The sequence below is a fragment of the Cnephaeus nilssonii genome (genome assembly GCF_951640355.1).
Source record: "Cnephaeus nilssonii genome assembly, chromosome: 18".
Taxonomy (NCBI): Eukaryota; Metazoa; Chordata; class Mammalia; order Chiroptera; family Vespertilionidae; genus Cnephaeus; species Cnephaeus nilssonii.
In genome coordinates this window covers 50,587,243-50,614,550 of record NC_137089.1, presented here as the reverse complement: position 1 = coordinate 50,614,550, position 27,308 = coordinate 50,587,243, and the positions used below count along the sequence as shown (strand labels likewise).

General features: G+C 52.1%; 2 protein-coding genes across 3 annotated transcripts in view; both read right to left on the bottom strand.

Moving 5' to 3' along the window:
* IMPA1 (inositol monophosphatase 1) overlaps positions 1–17,722 on the bottom strand; it is a 28,751-nt gene extending 11,029 nt beyond the window's left edge. The window contains exons 1-4 of one of the 2 annotated variants that reach the window (XM_079796061.1): positions 17,631–17,722; positions 8,778–8,892; positions 8,311–8,444; positions 6,686–6,790 (exon numbers count right to left, since the gene is read on the bottom strand). In XM_079796061.1, coding sequence (XP_079652187.1) covers positions 6,686–6,790; positions 8,311–8,444; positions 8,778–8,840 — 302 coding nt within the window. In that variant the 5' untranslated portion in view covers positions 8,841–8,892; positions 17,631–17,722. The remainder of the gene's footprint in view (positions 1–6,685; positions 6,791–8,310; positions 8,445–8,777; positions 8,893–17,630) is intronic. The other variant, XM_079796060.1, reaches the window with a different exon arrangement.
* A 5,055-nt stretch (positions 17,723–22,777) lies between these two features.
* SLC10A5 (solute carrier family 10 member 5) lies at positions 22,778–25,841 on the bottom strand. Its single transcript, XM_079796375.1, has one exon. The coding sequence runs from the start codon at positions 24,483–24,485 to the stop codon at positions 23,145–23,147; it is 1,341 nt and encodes a 446-aa protein (XP_079652501.1). The 5' UTR covers positions 24,486–25,841; the 3' UTR covers positions 22,778–23,144.
* Positions 25,842–27,308: the final 1,467 nt, after the last annotated feature.

Below are 27,308 nucleotides of genomic sequence, written 5' to 3'. Positions count from 1 at the left end.
GCCCTGTGTGCTGCCCTGTGTGCTGGGCCCTGTGTGCTGGGCCCTGTGTGCTGCCCTGTGTGCTGGGCCCTGTGTGCTGCCCTGTGTGCTGGGCTCTGTGTGCTGCCCTGTGTGCTGGGCCCTGTGTGCTGCCCTGTGTGCTGGGCCCTGTGTGCCGGGCCCTGTGTGCTGGGCCCTGTGTGCTGCCCTGTGTGCTGGGCCCTGTGTGCTGGGCCCTGTGTGCTGGGCCCTGTGTGCTGGGCCCTGTGTGCTGCCCTGTGTGCTGGGCCCTGTGTGCTGGGCCCTGTGTGCTGCCCTGTGTGCTGCCCTGTGTGCTGGGCCCTGTGTGCTGGGCCCTGTGTGCTGCCCTGTGTGCCGGGCCCTGTGTGCTGCCCTGTGTGCCAGGCCCTGTGTGCTGGGCCCTGTGTGCTGCCCTGTGTGCTGGGCCCTGTGTGCTGGGCCCTGTGTGCTGCCCTGTGTGCTGGGCCCTGTGTGCTGGGCCCTGTGTGCTGCCCTGTGTGCTGGGCCCTGTGTGCTGCCCTGTGTGCTGGGCTCTGTGTGCTGCCCTGTGTGCTGGGCCCTGTGTGCTGGGCCCTGTGTGCTGCCCTGTGTGCTGCCCTGTGTGCTGGGCCCTGTGTGCTGCCCTGTGTGCTGGGCCCTGTGTGCTGGGCCCTGTGTGCTGCCCTGTGTGCTGGGCCCTGTGTGCTGCCCTGTGTGCTGGGCCCTGTGTGCTGGGCCCTGTGTGCTGCCCTGTGTGCTGGGCCCTGTGTGCTGGGCCCTGTGTGCTGCCCTGTGTGCTGGGCCCTGTGTGCTGCCCTGTGTGCTGGGCTCTGTGTGCTGCCCTGTGTGCTGGGCCCTGTGTGCTGCCCTGTGTGCTGGGCCCTGTGTGCCGGGCCCTGTGTGCTGGGCCCTGTGTGCTGCCCTGTGTGCTGGGCCCTGTGTGCTGGGCCCTGTGTGCTGGGCCCTGTGTGCTGCCCTGTGTGCTGCCCTGTGTGCTGGGCCCTGTGTGCTGCCCTGTGTGCTGGGCTCTGTGTGCTGCCCTGTGTGCTGGGCCCTGTGTGCTGGGCCCTGTGTGCTGCCCTGTGTGCTGCCCTGTGTGCTGGGCCCTGTGTGCTGCCCTGTGTGCTGGGCCCTGTGTGCTGGGCCCTGTGTGCTGCCCTGTGTGCTGGGCCCTGTGTGCTGCCCTGTGTGCTGGGCCCTGTGTGCTGGGCCCTGTGTGCTGCCCTGTGTGCTGGGCCCTGTGTGCTGGGCCCTGTGTGCTGCCCTGTGTGCTGGGCCCTGTGTGCTGCCCTGTGTGCTGGGCTCTGTGTGCTGCCCTGTGTGCTGGGCCCTGTGTGCTGGGCCCTGTGTGCTGCCCTGTGTGCTGCCCTGTGTGCTGGGCCCTGTGTGCTGCCCTGTGTGCTGGGCCCTGTGTGCTGCCCTGTGTGCTGGGCCCTGTGTGCTGGGCCCTGTGTGCTGCCCTGTGTGCTGGGCCCTGTGTGCTGGGCCCTGTGTGCTGCCCTGTGTGCTGGGCCCTGTGTGCTGCCCTGTGTGCTGGGCTCTGTGTGCTGCCCTGTGTGCTGGGCCCTGTGTGCTGCCCTGTGTGCTGGGCTCTGTGTGCTGCCCTGTGTGCTGGGCCCTGTGTGCTGCCCTGTGTGCTGGGCCCTGTGTGCTGGGCCCTGTGTGCTGGGCCCTGTGTGCTGGGCCCTGTGTGCTGCCCTGTGTGCTGGGCCCTGTGTGCTGGGCCCTGTGTGCTGGGCCCTGTGTGCTGCCCTGTGTGCTGGGCCCTGTGTGCTGGGCCCTGTGTGCTGGGCCCTGTGTGCTGCCCTGTGTGCTGGGCCCTGTGTGCTGCCCTGTGTGCTGGGCTCTGTGTGCTGCCCTGTGTGCTGGGCCCTGTGTGCTGCCCTGTGTGCTGGGCCCTGTGTGCTGGGCCCTGTGTGCTGGGCCCTGTGTGCTGCCCTGTGTGCTGGGCCCTGTGTGCTGCCCTGTGTGCTGGGCCCTGTGTGCTGGGCCCTGTGTGCTGGGCCCTGTGTGCTGCCCTGTGTGCTGGGCCCTGTGTGCTGCCCTGTGTGCTGGGCTCTGTGTGCTGGGCCCTGTGTGCTGCCCTGTGTGCTGGGCTCTGTGTGCTGCCCTGTGTGCTGGGCCCTGTGTGCTGGGCCCTGTGTGCTGCCCTGTGTGCTGCCCTGTGTGCTGGGCCCTGTGTGCTGCCCTGTGTGCTGGGCCCTGTGTGCTGGGCCCTGTGTGCTGCCCTGTGTGCTGGGCCCTGTGTGCTGCCCTGTGTGCTGGGCCCTGTGTGCTGGGCCCTGTGTGCTGCCCTGTGTGCTGGGCCCTGTGTGCTGGGCCCTGTGTGCTGCCCTGTGTGCTGGGCCCTGTGTGCTGCCCTGTGTGCTGGGCTCTGTGTGCTGCCCTGTGTGCTGGGCCCTGTGTGCTGGGCCCTGTGTGCTGCCCTGTGTGCTGCCCTGTGTGCTGGGCCCTGTGTGCTGCCCTGTGTGCTGGGCCCTGTGTGCTGGGCCCTGTGTGCTGCCCTGTGTGCTGGGCCCTGTGTGCTGGGCCCTGTGTGCTGCCCTGTGTGCTGGGCCCTGTGTGCTGGGCCCTGTGTGCTGGGCCCTGTGTGCCGGGCCCTGTGTGCTGCCCTGTGTGCTGGGCCCTGTAGCTGGGCCCTGTGTGCTGCCCTGTGTGCTGCCCTGTGTGCTGGGCCCTGTGTGCTGCCCTGTGTGCTGGGCCCTGTGTGCTGGGCCCTGTGTGCTGGGCCCTGTAGCTGGGCCCTGTGTGCTGCCCTGTGTGCTGCCCTGTGTGCTGGGCCCTGTGTGCTGGGCCCTGTGTGCTGCCCTGTGTGCTGGGCCCTGTGTGCTGCCCTGTGTGCTGGGCCCTGTGTGCTGGGCCCTGTGTGCTGGGCCCTGTGTGCTGCCCTGTGTGCTGGGCCCTGTGTGCTGCCCTGTGTGCTGCCCTGTGTGCTGGGCCCTGTGTGCTGCCCTGTGTGCTGGGCCCTGTGTGCTGCCCTGTGTGCTGGGCCCTGTGTGCTGGGCCCTGTGTGCTGGGCCCTGTGTGCTGCCCTGTGTGCTGGGCCCTGTGTGCTGCCCTGTGTGCTGCCCTGTGTGCTGGGCCCTGTGTGCTGCCCTGTGTGCTGGGCCCTGTGTGCTGCCCTGTGTGCTGCCCTGTGTGCTGGGCCCTGTGTGCTGCCCTGTGTGCTGGGCCCTGTGTGCTGGGCCCTGTGTGCTGGGCCCTGTGTGCTGCCCTGTGTGCTGGGCCCTGTGTGCCAGGCCCTGTGTGCTGGGCCCTGTGTGCTGCCCTGTGTGCTGGGCCCTGTGTGCTGGGCCCTGTGTGCTGCCCTGTGTGCTGGGCCCTGTGTGCTGCCCTGTGTGCTGGGCTCTGTGTGCTGCCCTGTGTGCTGGGCCCTGTGTGCTGGGCCCTGTGTGCTGCCCTGTGTGCTGCCCTGTGTGCTGGGCCCTGTGTGCTGCCCTGTGTGCTGGGCCCTGTGTGCTGGGCCCTGTGTGCTGCCCTGTGTGCTGGGCCCTGTGTGCTGGGCCCTGTGTGCTGCCCTGTGTGCTGGGCCCTGTGTGCTGCCCTGTGTGCTGGGCTCTGTGTGCTGCCCTGTGTGCTGGGCCCTGTGTGCTGCCCTGTGTGCTGGGCCCTGTGTGCCGGGCCCTGTGTGCTGGGCCCTGTGTGCTGCCCTGTGTGCTGGGCCCTGTGTGCTGGGCCCTGTGTGCTGGGCCCTGTGTGCTGGGCCCTGTGTGCTGCCCTGTGTGCTGGGCCCTGTGTGCTGGGCCCTGTGTGCTGCCCTGTGTGCTGCCCTGTGTGCTGGGCCCTGTGTGCTGGGCCCTGTGTGCTGCCCTGTGTGCCGGGCCCTGTGTGCTGCCCTGTGTGCCAGGCCCTGTGTGCTGGGCCCTGTGTGCTGCCCTGTGTGCTGGGCCCTGTGTGCTGGGCCCTGTGTGCTGCCCTGTGTGCTGGGCCCTGTGTGCTGGGCCCTGTGTGCTGCCCTGTGTGCTGGGCCCTGTGTGCTGCCCTGTGTGCTGGGCTCTGTGTGCTGCCCTGTGTGCTGGGCCCTGTGTGCTGGGCCCTGTGTGCTGCCCTGTGTGCTGCCCTGTGTGCTGGGCCCTGTGTGCTGCCCTGTGTGCTGGGCCCTGTGTGCTGGGCCCTGTGTGCTGCCCTGTGTGCTGGGCCCTGTGTGCTGCCCTGTGTGCTGGGCCCTGTGTGCTGGGCCCTGTGTGCTGCCCTGTGTGCTGGGCCCTGTGTGCTGGGCCCTGTGTGCTGCCCTGTGTGCTGGGCCCTGTGTGCTGGGCCCTGTGTGCTGCCCTGTGTGCTGGGCCCTGTGTGCTGCCCTGTGTGCTGGGCTCTGTGTGCTGCCCTGTGTGCTGGGCCCTGTGTGCTGCCCTGTGTGCTGGGCCCTGTGTGCCGGGCCCTGTGTGCTGGGCCCTGTGTGCTGCCCTGTGTGCTGGGCCCTGTGTGCTGGGCCCTGTGTGCTGGGCCCTGTGTGCTGCCCTGTGTGCTGCCCTGTGTGCTGGGCCCTGTGTGCTGCCCTGTGTGCTGGGCTCTGTGTGCTGCCCTGTGTGCTGGGCCCTGTGTGCTGGGCCCTGTGTGCTGCCCTGTGTGCTGCCCTGTGTGCTGGGCCCTGTGTGCTGCCCTGTGTGCTGGGCCCTGTGTGCTGGGCCCTGTGTGCTGCCCTGTGTGCTGGGCCCTGTGTGCTGCCCTGTGTGCTGGGCCCTGTGTGCTGGGCCCTGTGTGCTGCCCTGTGTGCTGGGCCCTGTGTGCTGGGCCCTGTGTGCTGCCCTGTGTGCTGGGCCCTGTGTGCTGCCCTGTGTGCTGGGCTCTGTGTGCTGCCCTGTGTGCTGGGCCCTGTGTGCTGGGCCCTGTGTGCTGCCCTGTGTGCTGCCCTGTGTGCTGGGCCCTGTGTGCTGCCCTGTGTGCTGGGCCCTGTGTGCTGCCCTGTGTGCTGGGCCCTGTGTGCTGGGCCCTGTGTGCTGCCCTGTGTGCTGGGCCCTGTGTGCTGGGCCCTGTGTGCTGCCCTGTGTGCTGGGCCCTGTGTGCTGCCCTGTGTGCTGGGCTCTGTGTGCTGCCCTGTGTGCTGGGCCCTGTGTGCTGCCCTGTGTGCTGGGCCCTGTGTGCCGGGCCCTGTGTGCTGCCCTGTGTGCTGGGCTCTGTGTGCTGCCCTGTGTGCTGGGCCCTGTGTGCTGCCCTGTGTGCTGGGCCCTGTGTGCTGGGCCCTGTGTGCTGGGCCCTGTGTGCTGGGCCCTGTGTGCTGCCCTGTGTGCTGGGCCCTGTGTGCTGCCCTGTGTGCTGGGCCCTGTGTGCTGGGCCCTGTGTGCTGGGCCCTGTGTGCTGCCCTGTGTGCTGGGCCCTGTGTGCTGCCCTGTGTGCTGGGCTCTGTGTGCTGGGCCCTGTGTGCTGCCCTGTGTGCTGGGCTCTGTGTGCTGCCCTGTGTGCTGGGCCCTGTGTGCTGGGCCCTGTGTGCTGCCCTGTGTGCTGCCCTGTGTGCTGGGCCCTGTGTGCTGCCCTGTGTGCTGGGCCCTGTGTGCTGGGCCCTGTGTGCTGCCCTGTGTGCTGGGCCCTGTGTGCTGCCCTGTGTGCTGGGCCCTGTGTGCTGGGCCCTGTGTGCTGCCCTGTGTGCTGGGCCCTGTGTGCTGGGCCCTGTGTGCTGCCCTGTGTGCTGGGCCCTGTGTGCTGCCCTGTGTGCTGGGCTCTGTGTGCTGCCCTGTGTGCTGGGCCCTGTGTGCTGGGCCCTGTGTGCTGCCCTGTGTGCTGCCCTGTGTGCTGGGCCCTGTGTGCTGCCCTGTGTGCTGGGCCCTGTGTGCTGGGCCCTGTGTGCTGCCCTGTGTGCTGGGCCCTGTGTGCTGGGCCCTGTGTGCTGCCCTGTGTGCTGGGCCCTGTGTGCTGGGCCCTGTGTGCTGGGCCCTGTGTGCCGGGCCCTGTGTGCTGGGCCCTGTGTGCTGGGCCCTGTGTGCCGGGCCCTGTGTGCTGCCCTGTGTGCTGGGCCCTGTGTGCTGCCCTGTGTGCTGGGCTCTGTGTGCTGGGCCCTGTGTGCTGCCCTGTGTGCCGCCCTGTGTGTTGTGCCCTGTGTGCCAGGCCCTGTGTGCCGAGCCCTGTGTGACGTCCCTGTTCGCCGGCCCTGTGTTCCAGGCTTGTGTCCCGGGCCCTGTGTGCCATCCCTGTGTGCTGTGCCCTGTGTGCCAGGCCCTGTGTTCCAGGCCTGTGTCCTGGGCCCTGTGTGCCAGGCCTTGTGTGCTGCCCTGTGTCCCGGGCCCTGTACAGCATCCTTACGTATGTATACCACTCGAGTCCCCACAGTTCCATGAGGCAGGCACCAATAATATGTTCATTTCACAGATAAGAAAACAGCATCCGAGGCTTAGAAAAGTGAAGGAACTTGCCCAGGCCGCAAAGCCTATAAAAAACACCGGCTCAGGCCCAAGAGTGCTGACCCTAAAACCCACGCTCTTCCTAAGCTTCCTCGCCCGGACTGAAGGTGGCACCCCAGCACGGCAGTGGGCTGCAGAGCGCCCTGGCTGATCTCACAGCAGCGGTGCTGGCTTCGGTCGCCCCTGCTCCCTCGGTGGGAAAAGAAGTGAGCAGGCCGCTGGGTCGCACAGTCACACCAGCAATTCCCTCACTGCTGCCGTACCTGCTGAAGTCTCCTAACAGCTCACTCTACAAATCACACGATTCTCTGAAGCATGAATGCTCGTGAACAGAGCACTCGAAAGGTCCCCTCAGTGCAAACCCCCGCTCGTACCTGTGCACGAAGTTAGTCGTCCCGTCAATAGGGTCGATGATCCACGTGGGGTTGTCGGTGAGGACACTTTTCTCCCCGGCGGCCACGGATTCCTCGCCGATGAAACTAAAAGAATGACTCTTTACACCAATTTCCGCACGTTCCAGGTTTAGCATTCCCTTAGCTACAGAGTCACACAGACATACAAGCCTACACAGCCCCCTCTTCCATCCGGGCCCCTTCCTCCAGCGGGACGCGCGTGGGCAAGCGTCACTTCCCAGACCACCTGACAAGCGGTGCTGGAACCTGCAACGGGCGCCGGGTGAGCGAAGGCGTGGGCGTGCACGGGGCACCGGTACAGGTGAGGCCTTAGCAGGGCACGTGGTGGTTTTAAAAAGATGCCCCCAGGTCTCTCATCCTCCTCTCTTCCAGAGGCAGGCTTAACGCTCGTGCCTCGAAGGTGAACTTGGACTTAGTGACTCGTTTCTAAGCAGCAGAAGGAAGCAGAAGTGCCAACGTGGCACCCTGAGGACCCGCTCACGGCACGCACTGTGGTTCGTCTTACCCACTCCACTCCCCGTCCCTGCCATGCCCGGGAAGCAGGCCACCCGTGCTGAGCTGCTCTGAGGGGGCCCACGTGGCGAGGAACCGACGGGCGCTGCCCGCAGACCTCGGGAGGAAAGGGAGTCACCAGCAACCACCCAAGTGAATGGGACCTTCGGCCCAGCGCAGGCCTGTGGCTGCGGCCCGGCCCACGGATTCCCACGTGTCAGGAGACCCTGCGCTCAGCTGCTGCCATATTCTGAGCCTAGAAAACTCTGCTATAAAAGTGTGTTGTCTGGAGCTGCTAATGTTTAGGGTAATTTGCTTTGCAGCAACAGGTAAGTAAAACAGAACATTAGATAAGTCAGCAAGAAGGCAAGTCGCCCGCCAAAATCACCTGTCTTCCCCAAACACACTGGGCAACAACTCTCAGGTGATTCCGGAAGTGGTGCCCGAGTCACTGCTTTCTCTCTTCCCTACTTTCAGCTTTACATTTCCCTTTATCCAACCATGAGCTCTCCTAACAATCACTCGTGATCTTCTGTCTCTTGCTGCACAGCGTTTTTGAGAGGAAGTGTACAGGGCTTTACTACGACCGGGAAGAGGCAGAGAATGACGTCACTAAGACTTAAGTGGTGACAGTTCCTGCTCTGGCTGTGCCTGCGAGAGCCCTGACTCCGGTGGTTTCTTTCAGGCCCCAAAAGCTACCACGCAGAAGAGTCTGCGATGCAGAGAACAAAACTGACCTAAACCATGCCTGTGGCAGCCCTTTCTCACATCAGCTTCCCAGCATCCACACACCTTTTACCCCTCCTGGCTGGTGGCCCTGCCCAGGACTGTAATCGTGAGCGATGGGAAATCAGAGTCAAGAGCAAGGCAACCGGTGCCTCAGCAGCCAGCCATGGCCCCTGCGGGGGGTCCAGGTGCCCCTTCCTCCCTGGCTCCTGCCAGACCTCGCTCCCAGGCTGCCCACCGCCACCCTCCGGAGGCAATCCCTTCCAGGCTCAGGAACTACAGTCAACTTCTGTCTAGGTCGGCACTGCTGCCTCGGGTACTGACTCCAAGCAGGGTCCACTCCATCGCTTGTAGTGGCAGTGACACACCTGTGTGATGGGTACTTTTCCTTTATGAAGGAGAGAAGCATCTTTTCAACCTTCTGGTCAGTCACAGTTACCAAGTCGGCTGGAGAACTTTTAATCATAACGTTCACTTCATTTTTCAGAGCTTCACGAACCACCTGAAAATTAGTTTGGTAAGCAAATAGAAAAGCGTAAGTAAATTTAAATCAAGCTAAAAATGAAACAGAGAAATGGTGTAAGACATTCAGTCTGTCTTAAATGATATTCTTAAAATTTTCTTATCCCAAGATTTACAAAATAAACCTTTAGTGGTTATGTCCTTCTAGGTACAAAATCATAGCATCTTACATCCTAAGACAGATCCAAAGGTTAATGACACAAAATTGGAGTCCTCTTTCCACATACAGTGTTTAGTGGAATGAAAAGCAGCGCAGGTGCTTAACCCGCGGCATCGGGGACACAGTGGCATCGGGACGCGCGGGCAGCCGTACCTCTCCAGCTCGCCTTGCCAGGGTCACCGCGTAGTCCATGCACTCCTCCCAGGGGTCGGCCATCTTCGAGCAGGTCTAACGCATATCAGGACAGAGCCGAGCCGAATCTCTGAGTCTTAACCACAGAACAGTTAGTTTACAAGTGCATCTCAATTAGCAACGTCCTTTCACGCAGGATTCTCTCCCCTCCTGAATCTTGAGTCCCATTTTTTTCCAAGACTCACTGGTAGATTCAGTAAAAAAACAAACATTTTTACCTAAATGACTCCACTTCTATTGCAGAAACATTCTTCATAACAAAAAACACTATACGAAAGTGTGTCCCAAAGTGCCCATATCATGTCCCATTTAAACCCTGGCTTGGGGGATGGAGAAGAAAGGACACAGGAACATTTTCAAAGATAGGGGTTCAGAACAAGTCTCCCCTAAGTGTGCACTCTGCACGTGGGTCATTCTGAGCTGAAGGCACCGCTCACCGGCCGGCGTTGTTTCGTTTGGGAGGAGGCGGCGCAGCTCAGCTCAGAGACCGGTCTCCGTCTCTGCTGGCGCGGGGGTCGCTGGGGGAGCGCAACACGCCAAGAGCACGCAGGACAATCTCTCTTCACAAGCCAAATAAAGAAATGACACACTCCGAGCAGGTGACAGATTAACCTCACTAGTGATCCCAGCCAGGAGGATGGGAGGAATGGAGTCCCAACTTTGACCGAGGTGTGTCTCTTATACCAGCAGGAGGCCCTCGGCAGACCCGGAGAGAAAATTCCAGGACCAAAAAGAAATAATAATAAAGCAAAAAGGAAACTTCTCTCCCTGAGTTTCAGAGAGGAAACACACACAACGTATTTGGGTGTTTGCTGCCCGGCTGAAGAGAGGACTAAGCCGCCCGCCCAGGCTGGGTGATCTCTGCGGTCTGTGCCCTGGGCAGGAGGCCTTCAAGCTCAGACTCAGAAATGCATCCTTTACAAAGCGCCCGGAACCATGGCACCTCCACAGGAAGTACCTGCCGGCGCTTCACCCTGAGGCTGTCTCAGTGCTCCCGGGAGGAAAGGGCGAGGGCAGACACAGCTGATTCCGCCAGCCGCTTTCTCTTCCTGGGATCGGCGGCTTAAAATTTTACAATTCTAAAGGAACTGCTTAGGGCGCGCAAGAGCTGTTTCCAAACTCTTATTCTTCCTTTCCTATTTACTCCATTCCTGTCCTCCGGGCTGAGCGGCAGGAAGGCTCTGCTCCAGCCACCCTCTCCCCGTGTAACGGCACTGACAACGCAGTCGGTCTTCCCTCCCCGCCGCCAAATCCGCCTTTTCTTCTGGGGTCCTCCCCCAGAAAGGACCCCCAGAAGTCATGGTTTGTTTACCACCCCGAGCTACTTGCTGAATACTGTGTGGACGAAAGGAGCCACATGCTAACCTGACAAGCTCAGGGGAGGCCTGCGTGGCAGTCTTGCAAACTCAGAGACCTGGAATAACCACAAAGGATGGTTTGAAAATTAAATATTTAACTACAAACAGGTTATAGTGGGCAGTCATTCCTAAGCTGATACCTTCCCTGACAAAGATCAACTTAGATCTTCTTTCCTGAGCCCATTTGCCTTTTCGCCTCTAAGATAACATATCTGTGAGATGTCTGGGTAACTTGTAACTTCCTTCTTTTGCTGGAGCCCCTGGGGCACAACCAAATGTGGTAGGCGCCAGGACAGATGCCTCAAATTCCTTCATTATCCTGTTAATTGTTCCTGTACCCACCTAAGTATGTGTCCATCATTTTACTTTTTGTCCAATCCCAGGGGTTTCCCACCATTTGACTTTATCCAATGAATTTCATGTAGCCCACCTATGTCCCTCCTTTGATGGCAATGCATAAATACAGATGTAACCCACCATTCTTCGGAGCATAATCTCAATTCGTTGAGGTTCTGCTTCCCGGCATATGTCGACAGTTTGGCTCAAATAAACTCACTAAAATTCTTTACAGGTTTCAATGGTTTTTTTCGTTAACATTACTTGGCGTAGTCGTGGCAGGATTCCAAAGAAAACTCACCCAGGATCATCCTATGGACTTGGACTTGGAGCTAGGATCCAGCAAAGGGCCCCTTGAGCCCACCGGTTCTCCGCCCATTGGGTGAATGTGGGTGAGTCGTCTCTTGGATCCAGGACCTTCCCTCGCTTTGGTAGAGGGTCTGACTTTATTTGAGCTGTTTTAAAATCCTCGAGGTGGAACCAGGGTTGACAGAACCCCAGGTTAAGGGTTGGCAGAACCCAGGCTAAGGCGGGACTGGAGAAAAAAAAATGGGTGGCTGGTTTTGATTTTGGCTTTTCAATTGGAATTGCTGAGAGTCTGAGCAAAAGTAACTTTCGCCGTATAAATGAGCTGAACTCATTCAGCTCCGAAGATAAAGGGGCAACATTTTCTTTATTTTTAAAGAATAGTCCGATTCTGAGGTGTTCTTAGGTGACTAAGAATTTTGTGGAAGTGTCAGAAATTCAGGAGCCCCATCTGGAAGTTCCGACGCAACTGTAATTAACTAAATGGCTTTTCTAGGGGGCCACCATAAAGACTTGGTATCCCCGGGCCCCAAAATTTTTGTGGTTTTAGACAGCCGGGAGAGAAACTGAGGCCACATTTGACCTACTACATAACATATCTAAAGTTTGCTCAGACTACAGATATCCAAAAATAAAAAAATTTAACATGGGAAATTGTGCCTCCAAGGCTAGAAGCTCCCAAGACCCCAGCCCTCATTTAACACTCCTGATAAGAAGCCTTTACTTGCAAGTACTTAACAGAAATGAGAAAATTTAACTAGAAAATATTAACTGAGGAATGGCTAGAAAAAAGAAAGAAAAAATATGCAGTTTGTTTGGGGTACCTATGTTAATATTTTGCATGCAGAAAAAAAAAAAAATGCCGGCTCTGAAATTAAAGTGAATGAGTATATGGGAAGCGTATCTTGATTTGGAAACTAGAAGCTTCTAAGAAAAAATTTTCTTCCAATAAGATGGAAATTAATAAAAAAGATTTTCAGAGACTGTTTCAGAACTATTTTGAAGTTAACAAATGTCTACAGCCATTTTTGAATAGTCCTTTGGGAATGTACTGAAATTCTAGAGAGAGGCAGTTCCCGAACCGGGGACAAAAGACACTGCTTTGGTAATTTTAATGCTAGACATTCTCTGGTGTAAATTCTTAGTGTGTTTTCTGCGCGCCTGTATAAGAGTGTTGATGTTTTTGTGTCTCTTTGTTGTTGTTTAATTTGTTGAAAGAAGAGGCAAGTCCCGCTTTGGGGAAGCCTAGTTGTGTGTGGTGGGGTTGAAGGCGTGAGAGAGATTGCAAGAACGTCCCAGCAGCTGCCAAGAATTCTTATTAATCTTGGGGGCTCTTCTTGCTCTCCCTCTCAGGGTTCAGCCTCCAGAAACAGCTAGTGAGATTTCTGTCTGTTTGTCTGAAAATAATAATTGTGGCTGTCTATCTTTTAGGGATTTGGTTTGCTCTTTCCTTATTTGTTGTGAGAATAAACAAATCATCTTCTCTGTCAAAGAATAGTTTAGACAGCCTCCATTTTGGACTGTGACTTGGCAGCCGCCATGTTGGCCGCATGGCTTGCTGCTCCCCTTGAAAGAGCAAGGGCCAACCCCTCCCTTTGAATTAGCCAATCGGGAAAGACCGTGTGCCTGAGCTCCAATCAAGAGCAAGGACAGGTCACGTGCCTTGTTAAGGCACTCTGCTTCAGAAAGAAACTTGCAGAGATTCTCAGAGCTAAGTTCAAACAGGAAACTTTAGGAGGGTAGCATGTGTCCAGTCAGGGACACTGGCAAGCCAAGAGTCATGATTCCCTGTGGGGGCGTCTGCCAGTGATACTCTGGGTATTTGCGTTTCACATATTGGGAGTTTATGTATTATTTTCAATGCTCAATACACTGCTTGCAATAAGCCGTGTGCCTCATTTTAAACTCTTACATATTATTCTTTATATGTTGAAATTATAATTGAATCTAAAGGTATACAAATTTTATATTATTCTTTATGTCATTTTACAGGGATTATTACTTACCAAGAAGTTGTTGTCTTGGAATGTTATATTTTATAGAAAAGCAAAGTTTTTATCAAATCTATAACCATGCCACTTTTAAATTTTTGTCATTTGTGGACAGCTTTATTCTGATGCATTTGTAGGTATATATGTCTAGAAAAATCCATGAAAAGGACTCAGATTTACTCTAACTTGCAGGCTTCTAAGCAGGTCATATTTTGAACTGGATGAAGATTTATAGAACTTCAAGGAATAAATAAACAAAAACAACTATGGGACTAAATGAATTGAAGATAATTATTCTTATGATTCTATTTAAAATATTGTTGACTCTTAAATCTCTTGTTTCCTGAATATAGGGAAAAGTAAAGAGCAGACATTCTGCATTATAAGAACTAACAAATTGGTAACAGATTCATTTCACAGTGCGCTCCCAGGAGACGAAGCGTTCAAAGATCATGGCTTACAACCAGGAGATTTGCTGTCTTGGAAAAGACACCAAATAAAAAATACTCTCCAACCTCATTGGAGGGGACCTTACCAGGTATTACTAACTAACCCATGTGCAGCTAAGCTTAAAGGAGTTAGCTCATGGATTCACATTTCTCATTTAAAAAAGGCATCTGACTGTGAATGGACATCTACTCCCATCTCTGACACCATCTCCGTCTGCAGCGGAGATCACAGACTTTTCAAGGACGAGAAGTCGCTGACCACGGAGGCAGACAGCTATCCCAAGATGACGTCAACAAGGCCTGTATACTCACAAACTGATATTGCTTGTTTTTATATCATCTGATTGATATTGATTGAATGTACATAAAATGATTTTCATATTATTATCATCCTTATGGTTCCCTAGTGGAAACAATGTCTACCTCCCCAGACCTCTTTCTTTATTAGATATGAAAAATTTAACTTAGGTACCTGCTAACCTTTCCTACCTACTACACAATGATGTTCTGGTTATCAGGTATGATAGTGAAATTAATGCCTTGTTAGCCACACATTGGTCTTCTGCTATCAATATAAGCTTTGGTTGTTGTTGTTGTTGTTTTTTTGGCTCTATCTATTATAAAGGACCCACCTTAGGCAAATACCTCCAAGAATATCTCCCTGATAATTCCACTGGTAGAATTGTATATGGATGTAATCTGGATGAATATTGTATGGCTATAGAGATGGGTGATGAATAACTAAGAAAAACACCTGGATATGATGGCCAAAGGCTTGCAGCAGCCTGTCCTATCTGTCATAGCATACCATGTCCTCGGACTCACCAGCCATGCTCTTGTGGCTGGATGTCTGTGAAACAAGAAAGAAATCAATGGATCCCATTTCAGAAATTATTGACATCATTTGGTGGGTAGAGATGTTTATAATTACCCCTCCATCCTTGCATCCTGGATGCTTGTGGGAAGCCCTATGGAATACTCAAACTCTAGCTCATTTGGGGGTCACCTTCCCCATTTAACTATGGCATGGGAAACTCAACATTTTGGGCTCCACTCAGTATACCCTAACTGCTCCCAAGCCATAGCTACCCAATGGCAACAACATTCCTGGTGGATCCAACAACATTGGTCCCCCTAAAAGAAGCAAAAGGGGAATACTTGGAGCAGTAGGGGCTGGCCTTGGTATCCGGGACAAGCTGAAGTTGTATGTAGCTAATGAAGAATGTCATTCATTAGAAAAAGATTTTTTATCTCAAATAGGTCACATAGAGGGAATGCTGTTTCTGGAAGAAGGAAAAACAGTGGGAAGCAGCATGGAAAGATAATAAAGCCTTAGTTTAATGGATAGAACAGGCTCGACAGACTAAAAACTCATGCCCAAACCCAACAATGGGAACATGCTTGTGCCCTAATTCAACTGGGCCTGTTGTCTGTGCTAATGCAAGGAATCTGAAGTGGCTATGAAACAATGGCCAACTATAATGGCTGCAAAAGCCCAGGCCAGACACCTATGGGACTCATATGGTTCCCCAGGAATTTGGAAAATTTAAATGGGAAATGTGATCTACAATATTGTGTTTTTAAAAGCCCAGGTGCGAGTTAAATCCTAGGCTTAAATTCCCAGTAGTTCAACTGGCCGGCATAGGGACCATCCTCAATAATACTAGAATACTTCCAATGGGAAGTAGATGGGCCATATTTAAAAATAATAAACAATGTGAACCCATCTCACTGTCTGAAAATTGGAAAAGTGAATGGTTATGCCCTCAATCCATATGGAATACTGAATTCACCCAGTCCTGGCTTATTGTATCTACCCCAACAAATAACAATATAGTATATAGGAAAGGGGCGTTTTTGCTGGGAAGGGTTAAAAGCAATCTTTACTGTAATATCACCAAGTTTACATTAAATAATACTAGAATATGGTGTAATACTGAAATTATAGTCAGAATGACTTTGCCTGATGTTCATAAAATCTGTGATAATATTGATACTGAAAAACCAATGTATTGGGAAATTGAACTCCTCCCCATGAAGCCATTTTTATGGGAACTAATTGGCCAGAAGAAAATTAGAGCTTCTAGATAATGAAATAGTAGAGTCTTAATTCATTTGGCCAAACATATCATAAGGTACAAATGACAGTGGATGAAGGAGGAAAGCATAACTAGCTTAATAAAAGATTATGATAATACACGTAAAGGGTTTTTTGGTTGGCTGTGATGCTTGTTCCCCTTAGAATTTTCCTTGTCTAGTATTAGACATTTTCTGTTCCTAATCAGTGTTATTGGTTTACTATTGTTACTTTTGTTCTTGATATGTAAATGTTATATTAGATGCAGAAAAGCAAAACGTAAGACAAACAGCAAAAAGACTCGGATCATGGTGGCTCAAAATTAGAAATGATCCAGAATACTTTTTAACAAGGACATATAGGATTTTGACTGCCTCCCATTTACCTGCCTTTTTAAAATATATAATTCGACCTTAAATGCCATCTAAGGTTATGGTCTTGCCCCATCCCCAGTGGTCCACCTGTTCAGCAAGACATGCTGACACTGAGACATCCTAGGAATGAGCCTTCCTAGCACCGTGGGACTCCATTATCCAACCAAAAGGTTGGTCATCAATGCATCCTTTGGATTGATTTATGACCAAAAGGGGAATGTGTGGACGAAAGGAGCCACATGCTAACCTGACAAGCTCAGGGGAGGCCTGCGTGGCAGTCTTGCAAACTCAGAGACCTGGAATAACCACAAAGGATGGTTTGAAAATTAAATATTTAACTACAAACAGGTTATAGTGGGCAGTCATTCCTAAGCTGATACCTTCCCTGACAAAGATCAACTTAGATCTTCTTTCCTGAGCCCATTTGCCTTTTCGCCTCTAAGATAACATATCTGTGAGATGTCTGGGTAACTTGTAACTTCCTTCTTTTGCTGGAGCCCCTGGGGCACAACCAAATGTGGTAGGCGCCAGGACAGATGCCTCAAATTCCTTCATTATCCTGTTAATTGTTCCTGTACCCACCTAAGTATGTGTCCATCATTTTACTTTTTGTCCAATCCCAGGGGTTTCCCACCATTTGACTTTATCCAATGAATTTCATGTAGCCCACCTATGTCCCTCCTTTGATGGCAATGCATAAATACAGATGTAACCCACCATTCTTCGGAGCATAATCTCAATTCGTTGAGGTTCTGCTTCCCGGCATATGTCGACAGTTTGGCTCAAATAAACTCACTAAAATTCTTTACAGGTTTCAATGGTTTTTTTCGTTAACAACTGTACGCTGTGCCCTGCATGGCGGTCCCCACGGACTCCCTAGTGGGGACTCAGACATTGATCAAAACAATCGGGCTACATGCACCGTCATGGATGAGACAAGGATAAGAGCAATGAGAAGCAGGTGGCAGGGAGCTCTGCCCAGCTCCCTTTCTCAGAGGACGTTTCCCTGAGGACGTGACAAGTGAACCGGCATTAACAAGCACAACTGCCCAGGGAGAGGGACTGTGAATGGCCTCAGGTGGCAGCTCCATCCAGGGAAAGGGAGGGAAGAGGCGGGAGAGCAGGGGCCTGTGCAGGCCTGGGAGGTGACTGATGTGAGTACCCCCACGAATCCTGGGGGGGGGGGCGGGGGCAGCAGGGCGGGAGGGTGGAGGGCACGGGGAGAGTGGGCAGATCAGTTTCAGATTTAGATTTTCAACCCTGATGGCTGGCTGACACCTTTGGGGTGGGGTGGGGCTGAGGTGCAGGAGGCACTCGCTTTGGGAGGTGAGGCTGGGGGCACCGAGTAACAGACTGGATTGGGTCCAGGAGGGACAGGAGGAGCTGAGGATGCCCCGATTTCCCACGTGGCAACTGAACGGAGGATGGTGCCATCGACCGCAACAGGGAGCAACTGGAAGGAGTGCAATTCGGGCCGGAGGTGGGAGAGCAAGAGTTCGATTAGAGGAGAACCAGGGCCCTTCCGGAAGCCAGACGGACACGCCCACTAGGCAGCTGGACTGGGGGATCCTGAGCTCAGAGGGTGCGGTCTGCAGGGAGAAATGTCAGCCACCACAGGAGGGAAACGGAGGCCTGCGTCTGAACACCCTCCTTACATTCCGCCACGTGTGTGCGTGCCTCGCCTCCCCAACCTCTCTGCGCCCATTTCTTGGTGGACCGGGCCACACCCGATTCACGGTCCGCACCCCGCAGGCCCCGCCGCCCCGCCCGCCCCTCCCGGCGCCGCCCGCCCGGCCCCCAGCCCCGCCCGCCCCGCCCGCCCGGCCCCCAACCCCGCCGCCCGCCCGGAGCCCCGCCCGGAGCCCCGCCCGGGGACCCGCAGGACCCGCTGGGGGCGCAGGGGCGCGGGGGCGCAGGTCTCACCTCGGCGGCAGGGCACCGGCTCGCTGGCTGGCAGCGGGACCGCTAGGTTCTTCCGGGGGCAAAGGGAAGGTCCCGGGCCGGAAGTCCCCGCCCCGCCCGCCCGCCCGCCGTTTCCGGGCGGGCCCCAGACTGCCACTCCTGCCTGGCTCCTCTCTCCTCTCTCCTTCTGAATTAGAGCGTCCTGCCTGCATTTCTGTAACTTTTAAAAAACTCCTTTCCTCTTTATGCTGCACTCCCCACTCCCATTCCTGCCCCTTTTCCCATTTCTCGTTTTTATTCCTTCCTCTTATTCCAGACTGCTCTTGACAAAACACAAATGGCAGGTATCTTGCAACTTTTGTTAAAGCTATACTAGGGAGTAAATATAAATAAATATGTATCATATGAATTATTTAGACACCATGTAAATTATATGTAGACCATGTAAATTATATACACCATACAAATTACAAATACATAATAGATAGGAAGACTGGTAAGTGATGGCCACAACCAACCGCCCCTGTTCTCAATCATTCACTTGGCCACATGCTGACCTGACAGCTCAGGGGAGGCCTGCATGGCAGTCTTGCAAACTCAGAGACCTAACGTCACCACAAGGATGGTCTGAAATTAAACTGTAACTAAAAGCAGTGATAATGGGTAGTTCCGTCCTAGGCGGGTATCTTCACTGACAAGGTCAACCTTTACCTTAACTGAGCCTATCTGTCTATTTGCATCTATGATAACATACCCTTAAAATGTCTGGGTAACTTGTAACTTCCCTTTCTCTGGAGCCCCTGGGGCACAACCTAATGTGCCTGGGCGCCAGGACAGAGACCACAAATTTCTTCATTATCATGTGAATTGTTCCTGCACCCACCTAAGTATTTGTCTATCATTTTACTTTTTATCCAATCCCAGGGGTTCCTCTCCCTCTCCCCTCGCCGCCCCCACCCCCCGTTTTGCTTTCTCCCGCCTCTCTAATCTATCACCAATGGATTTTATGTAACCCACCTACGTCCCCTCCTTTGATTGCAATGTATAAAAATAGATGAGAAACCACCATTCTCTGGAGCATTATCTCAATCCGTTGAGGTTCTGCTTCCTGGCAACTTTCGACAGTTTGTCTCAAATAAACTCACAAAAATTCTTTACAGGTTTGAATGTTTTTATGTTAACATTACCATTTAGTGAGGACTTACCATGCTTCAGACATTTGCATTTTTATATGCATTCTTTTACTTAACCATCGCAACAGTTTCAGGACGAAGATATGACTAGCTTCATCATACAAATGAGGAAACGAAGGCCCAGAGAAGTCATCTGTCCTCAGGTCACACAGCAAAGGCAGAGAGTGGGACACGGACCCAGAGTCCACACTCCGGGACTACCTGGCACGGCGAGGCTGCGCTGTGTGAAACACAAGGACTAGTCTGGGATCCCTGAGGTCTTCAGACAGCAGGTCTGGCATTGTGGGACATAGTCTTCCCGTTTTAGTGGAAAAAGCAATGCACAGCTCTGAGACATCCCAGCCAGATCAGCAACAAGAAAGGAGGTTATTTGGCTCCTTGCTTGTCAAGAGGTTGCTTCCCTATTTTCACCAAAAGGCAAGGTGTTGTCACCACACGCTGCAGATGAACGAGCTCTCAGATGAATGGCCAATTCTCAAACCTCACAAAGAGCCAGAATTTTGTTTTTATTCTTCTGAAAATGCCTTGAGTATCTGAACTGGATACCTCGATTTGTCTAGCAAAATATGCTTATATGTTCTTAATAAAAAAGAAGAAGAAAACCTCAGAAATTAGCTTTTTTGGTTCTTTGTTATCAGACACTTAAAACAAACTTGCCAACTACATGGTGACGAGTTGATTCATAAGCAAATAAAATTTCCCAGGCATTTGCAGAAATGTCAGCAGCATCCTCTTTAAACCTCCTTTAGATGAACGTGGTCCCGCTCATGTGTAGAAGATCAAATATCTTAGTCTCTGAAATTAAAATCCCTTCACGCTTCCTACCTCAAATGAGCAGGAGGGCCAACATTTTTCTAGGAGCCTCCGCTGCTGCCTCTCAATTGTTCACAAGTAACTGCGGGTTTTCAGTCAAAGAGGCTGTTCTGCTCCCAAAGGCCTGCCTGAAAGCAAATGAAGAGTCCGCTAGCGCTCAGGGCAGTCCAGCGCTCGGCTCTCGTTTTGGATGTATTGCAAACTGGTTCCACAAAATCCAAGATTTTTGTCTGTGAGTCCAGGTGGCTGCAGGGTCCTCAGTACCTGGTGCGTTGCTCCCGAGTTCTCAAAGGGGCAATTTTTAAAGCTGCATTTGCGGTCATGGTTCCCAATCCCAAAGATCAACCACGCCAAGGTGGGTGGGAGATAGCGAGGGGCCGGGCTCCAGCCTCAGCCACACAGGGTGAGACTAAACCCCCCTGGTGTGCAGCCCAGGTCACAGTCCCACATTTCACTGATGGGAGTCCCTCAGGGGGCCTTTGATATCCCTTTTCCCAGCTGACTTCATCCGGGAGAGAGGTGCTGATGATGCTAACCTCAGAATGGAAGAGAGGGGGGATCTGAAGGCCTGGCTCCTCCCCAGACACCTGACTGGACCTGGACAGGCTTCCGGGGAGGAGGGCCTCTGTCAGCCAGTGCTCAGGTCGGGCTTCCGCAAGGGCAAAAGGTGCCCAACTGCCCTGTACTTGCACTTGGGTATCTTGCTAAGCCTACTTCCTCCCAAGAGATGACTGCTTGTAAATGGCAACTCCTTTCACTAAAAAAAAAAATCAGGTTCACATCACAAGACTTTCTTGGGTAAGAGTTGTTTAGGGGACTGATTATTTTTAAAAAGTACACGGGCAATGTGCAGGTCCTCAGGGGGTGGAGTTTCCTGGGTAGCTAACAGCACTTATTGTTTTGATGTAAAATAGGTTGGAGCTGTGGATATTGGTTAAGCCCTATTGTGCCCTGTAATGCCAACAGCTTTCCCAGATCTGAGAATCCTATCTAATAAGCAATTAAAATTTCCTTTAAATTTTCTAATAAAAGGGTAATATGCAAATTAACTGTCACTCCATCACAAAGCTGGCAGCGCCCATAGCCACAAGATGGCGGTGCCCAGTCCTCTCTGCCCTGCCGGAGTCCCCCAGTCCTGGGAGGGCGGCTGCTGAGAGTGGGCAGCGTGAGTGGCCGGGCGGAATGCTTGCTTCGTCGCCGCAGTGACAAGGCAAGCGTTCTGTGCCTGGCCGCGTATACGCCTCTGGCCAGGCCGGGGTGTGGAACACTTGCGTCACTGCCCTGGTGACGAGGCAAGTGTTCCGCGCCCGGCTGCGGATGGGCCTCTGGGCTGCAGAGAGCCTCTGGGCAGCGGGCACTGAGTGGGCAGGCCCTGCAGAGAGCTACTGGTGCACGGAGTCATGTGCAGGGCTATTAGTCTATATAATAAAAGCCTAATATACAAATTGTCCCCTCGACCGGTAGTTCAACCTGGAGTTCGACCACTCGCTATGATGTGCACTGACCACCCGGGGGCAGCGCGAAACATGGTGGGTGTTGGCGACGCAGCGCTGGCAGCAGGTGGCAGTGGAGGTGCTGCTGCCCCGATGGGCCCTGACGAGAGCGGACTGCAGCAGGATGGTGGAGCAGATGAGCAGGCAGTGCCAGGCCAAGGTGGGTGCAAACAGGGCCTTGATCGCCCCACTGATTGCCCACAGACAGTGACCAGTGGCGGCTGTGACACTTCCATTACAGAAAAAGGGCAAGTAGCAATATTAAAATATTTCTTCTAATTATTTCCCTTTCAATGTACACAAATCCGTGCACCGGGCCACTAGTATATATCATAGACAACGTATCACAGAATCATCCCTCTTAAGAGGTGAAACTTAAAAAAAAAAAGGAATTTTAGCCCTAACCGGTTTGGCTCAGTGGATAGAGCATCAGCCTGTGGACTGAAGGGTCCCAGGTTCGATTCCGGTCAAGGGCATGTACCTTAGTTGCGAGCACATCCCCAGTGGGGGGCGTGCAGGAGGCAGCTGATGGATGTTTCTCTCATTGATGTTTCCAACTCTATCCCTCTCTCCCTTCCTCTCTGTAAAAAATCAATAAAATATATTTTTTTCAAAAAAGTAATTTCATCCCAATCCAAATGAGATAAATTTTATTATGTGAAAATCTCCGTTTTCCACAATACATCTGTAAGAGATATACAATAGACTCCAAGTCCAAGGACAGAGTGCATTTTCAACATGGAAGACCAATCAGACATTCAGAGTAACAGTGACCTGTGTGTGGGCAGCTCCGACAGCCTTGCTCCTATGAACTCATTCAATCCTCACAACCAGAGCATGAGGTGGGTACGATCCTCACCCCACATTCCACATGAATTTAGGCGGAGAGAGATTAAGTAATGGACCAATGTCATCCAGCTGATGGGTGACAGAGCTGAAATGGTAGACCCAGGCACAGTCTGGCTTGGAGCATATGACCTTGACCGTTATAGATATTACTGATTAATCCAATAAATGTGTAATGAGCACCTACTCAATTCGAGGCATGTGCTAAACACCGTAGGAATTCAAAGAATGCAGGGTCCCTGCACTCAAGAAGCCGAAAGCTGATTGCTGCCTCCACTACAGCAGCCGGGTGTGGCTCCTTTCATCAGCCTGAACCTTCCCTCCGCCCATCACCCTGCCGTGCTGCTAGGTCCTGGAGTTTCACGCCACGACCACAGACTCAGGAGTTGAGCAAAATCTTAAACCTCAATTGAATCTTTTCATTTTACAGATGTGACAACTGAAGTACAGAGTGTCTTGCTAGCTCTCAAGGTAAATGATAAAGTGCAACTAGAATGCAGGTCTCTCGTCTCCCGATCACTAGAATATGCTCATGGAAGTGCATATGAGTTAAATTGGTGCAAGTTTAATTATATTTTCTACCCCTAAATGGAGGTTTCTGTTGAAAGGACTCAGCAGTAAAAGATTCCATGAGGGCAATTATCATTTTATAAAGTGAATAATAATGAGCCACCACCAGGCTGAAGCTCATCTTTTATAAATCTTGGTATAGAACTACCAAGATTTCTATAGAAATACCAAGATTTATAAAAGATGAGCTTCAGCCTGGTGGTGGCTCATTATTATTCACTTTATAAATATAGAAATACTGAATTTGGTGAAATTAGAAAAAAAGAACCTTGGCTGTCTTATCAGCTGGCAAACTAATTAACTAATACTGTGAGAATGTAGGGAATGCCCCTTCTGTAAAAAGTTGCGGTATTCTCAGAATCACTACAGGAGGTGTTTTTAAATTGCTCTTTCCCACTTAAGAGACCGTAATGAAGTATCATAATCAAATCCCACTCTATAAAGCATTTCCAGACCAACACAGCGCAGTGGCCTCCTCCCGAGCTCCAGGTGAGAATGCATGTTGTGATGATGTACATATTATAATGTACACGCCTCCCCCTCGTGCCAAGTTCTCAATCAGATCAGAAGGGGGCTGCGAGCAGCATCACTGTAGATATCCCCGGACGCCCCACAGCACCTCAGAGCGGGCATGCTGCGGTGCTTTGATTGCTAGAGCGGGGAAGGTGCTTCCTTTTCTCTCCTGTGACAAGGACACACCTTTTCTTCGCCTGGTACAACAGGAGAATCAGCAGCATTTCACACCCAGAGCACAGCGCCACTGTGAAGGGAGCCGCGGAAGCTGCGTCGGCCTGGGCCTGGGGGAGCGCGAGCTGGATGATGGCCAGAGCCAAGAAGCTGTTCAGTGCCCCGCTTTCGATAGCAACAGTCTTGCACACGGCGGGAGGCAGCCTGCAGATTTTAGCAGGGCAGTACCCGAACAGCAAGCCCAGAGCAGGAACTAAGACACCCAACAGAAGCACCTCTGGGCTATCTGTTCTGAGAAACACCAATCCCATCCTGAACATCAAATAAATCCCTACAGACATTAAAATAAAACTCAGAGGTCTAATGATTCTCTCCAGGATGCTTGCTTTTTCAGGTATTCTATGCTTGATGACTATTCCAGCTGATATAGGTACAAGTATGAAGAGGAGTGTTGACATAATTTTCGAAACAGGAACATGGAATGTCCCGGACAGCCCTAAGATCCTGCTGTACAGGTAGGAATTGGCAGGCATCATTACCAGGGCTAATACCGTTGATGTGCAGGTCATCAAAATGGCCAAAGTGATATCTCCTTCTAGAAGTAGAGCAAAGAGATAGCCTCCACCCCCTCCTGGGCACGTGCAGGTCATTACAAACCCAAACGCCAGTGCCTCAGGCAATGCCAAAACCTGAGTCAAAAGATATCCACAAAATGGCATCAGAAAAAACTGTGTAGCTGCCACCAAAATTACTGGCAAAGGTCTCTTCCATACCACGCGAAACACCTGCAACTCAATCTTGCAACCGAATGCGCACTTATTTAACAGGATCATTGGCAGAATGAGCAGGAGGGCATTTCTATCCATGTGCATCGACGCCTGGAAAAGACTGCCTGGCCTCTGTTTGAGCACTTTGACTCTCACATTCTTTATTTCCTCAATGAGTCTTTCTTGCCTACCTTCAGAGTCCCACAGCTGAATGGTCAAGTTCGTCTCTCCTTCCTCCTCTGCCACTAGTTTTATGATGAAGTTTGTGGCACCCGAGGTGGCCCTGGTCACGTTCACCACCTGCAGCATGTCCGGGTCTTCGAGCCGCACAGAGAGGAAGCTGGCGTTGGGCCGCTTAGCTCGGTACGTGGATCGGACAAGGACTGTTTCTTCGGTCTTTGTGAAGAACAGTAGTTCAGTCCTCTCTGTACTCAGAAAACTGAGAAATGGCTTCCTTGCTTCTCCCAGCGTCACAAAAAGCAAGACAATAAAAAGGCGACTAATCATTCTGAAAGCTTAAATCAATCATATATGCGAACGCATCAAAGGCAACTGGAGAACCTTCCTGGGAGAGGCGTCCCAATGCCGGGCTGAGGCCGAGGCAAGAGTTGTTTTGCTGGATCAAAGTCCAGGAGGAGGGCCTGTGCTCTCAAACAATACCCGGCTACCTCGTGAGTGACACAACCTGCCCAACCTGTAGTTATAAAATGCACAAGGCCCGGCACTCTGCAGCTTCAGCAGCTCCCAGCAGAAACCCAATCTCTTCCTCATTTCCTCCTTTCTGCTAAGGAGCAAACAGCCTCCTCTTCACCTGCATTTAAAAACTTACACATTTTTTAGTTTTCTTTCTTCCTAAGGAAACTCTACACTAGAAACAGTCACGATCCAAAAATATAAAATAGATATTGAGGGCCCTGCAGGTGGTGAGTCACGTCAAAATCAAATGAGTATTTATCGGCCACGTTTGCTGGGCGCTGGGCCTGGAGCAGGGCGGAGCAGAGCAATCAGCCAGTCACCGGCTCCACCCTCTCCTCCCGCGGCCCCTGAGCAAGACTTAGACACCGCAGAGCCTAGAAACTAGCCTTGCCACATCCTGAGGCGGCTAATAGATTTCCTACAACTCTAGAGAGTGCGTCAGTTAGGCAAAACCTGAAACTGGTTTTGGAATCCTTAAGTCGAAAAACAATTTCCTGGATGGTAACCAGGGAGCTTGGGAGCCTAGGGAAAGTGGGTGGCCAGATGTATGGCCAACGGGACGGCCTGGGTAAGGGACCCCTGCCGCTGGACACTGGGGCCTGACACCATGGGGCACTGGGAGTCACGGGCACTAATTCTGTAACACCCATGCCTAGTCACAGCGAAGGGCATGTCATCCCACTGGCCCAACTGAGGTCAGGTGCCTGTGCCTTGCCTGCCGGAAATAAGGAAAAGTATTGGGGGTTTTCTGGTGAGGACTTACACCCCACATACTCCCATAATGATGGATTCCCAAACAAGAGGGGGTTCAGATACTAAGCAGAAAAAAGGAAAGAAAAGAACAAAAATCCACTGTGACTGTCTACTTACTATAGAGCAGGCGTCCTCAAACTACGGCCCGCGGGCCACATGCGGGTGTTTTTGCCGTTTTGTTTTTTTACTTCAAAATAAGATATGTGCAGTGTGCATAGGAATTTGTTCATAGTTTTTTTTAAACTATAGTCCGGCCCTCCAACGGTCTGAGGGACAGTGAACTGGGCCCCTGTTTAAAAAGTTTGAGGACCCCTGCTATAGGGTGTCCCCAAAAAACATATAAACATATATATACTTTAACAACTGATAACTCACTTAATTTTCACTTCTTTTCAGGTTTAACTGATTTGAAATAATGGGTGAAGCCAGGCTAAGCTTTGAACAAAGAAAACTTATCCTTAAGTGCCACTAGACTTTTTTTTTATGGGGATACATAAAAGATAAAGTTTAAGGTAAAAAATCGGCAACAGTTGATGAATTGAGGGCGCACAAATATCGAACGAAATGATTCTTGATGTTTGTGATTCCATTGCTTCCAGTCATCAGCAGTCCCTGGACCAGAATGGTCATCAGTTTGAAAACAGTCACTGACAAAAAAATGTATTCATTTCTGTAGATTCTTTTAAATATTTTTGTATTGATTTTGAGAGAGAGAGGAAGTAAGAGGGATAGAGAGAGAGAAACATCGATGAGAGCCCTAGCCGGTTTGGCTCTGTGGATAGAACCTCGGCCCTAGGACTGAAGGGCCATGGGTTCAAGTCCAGTCAAGGGCATGAACCTCAGTTGCAGGCCAGATCCCCGGCCCTGGTTGGGGAGCATGCGGAGGCAACCAATTGATGTGCCTCTCTCACATTGATGTTTCTCTCTCCTCTCCCTTCCATTCTCTCTAAAAATCAACAGAAAAATATCCTCTAGTGATATTAACAACAACAAAAAGAAACATTGATGAGAGAGAAACATCATCGATCAGCTGCCTCCTGCACGACCCCTATTGGGGATTGAGCCCGCAACCCAGGTCTATGCCCTGACCAGGAATGGAACCATGACCTCTTGGTTCCTGGGTCAACACTCAACCACTGAGTCACACTGGCCAGGCATTTCTGTAGATTCTTTTAAATTTTGAAAATGAACTGTTTGTTAATAAACACTGCCTTTATAATCATTCAAAGTGCGTATACATTTTTTTGGACACCCTGTATTAAACCTACAGACCTGGTAGTCTCTGAATATATTCCCACTTCAGCAGATCCTTCATGTAATCAAGGCAGAATCTGTGTTCAGTGCAAGAAGGACAGTTTGGAGTATTTTTACACTATAACATTTGCTCCTCAAAAATTGTTAAAGCAATTTTACTGGACATTTTTTAAGTTTTTAAAAATTCTACTTATGTAGATTAGTCTTTCAAATGCAGTAGACTTTACACCTGAAACTAATATAATACTGAATGTCAACTGTAATTAAAAAATAAAATTTTAAACTTTAAAAAAATGCAATAGAACTTGTAGTTCATAAGTTGTATTTCCATGTACCACATCAAGACATTGGCTGATGCTGAAAATGGAGAACAGAACTAATGTTTCTGATATCTCAGTTGAATTCCCAGAAAACGTTTCTAGTTTAAAAAGACAAAAATAAAACAAACAGAAACGTCACAAAACCAAAGCCATCTGTACAGTATGTGAGCAAGTATTCCAGCTCCCAGTTTTTGTTGCCCAGGTCACAGGTGTGAGGAAGGGACGTTTTGTCTTCCTGACTGCTATCTGCACCCTTTCCCTTCACCAGGCCCTCTGGTCCTGCCCTTACCGAAGATCTGTGGGGAAT

Coding starts and splice junctions, on each gene's coding strand:
- SLC10A5 (XM_079796375.1), bottom strand. CDS start 24,485: ATGATTAGTCGCCTTTTTATTGTCTTGCTTTTTGTGACGCTGGGAGAA.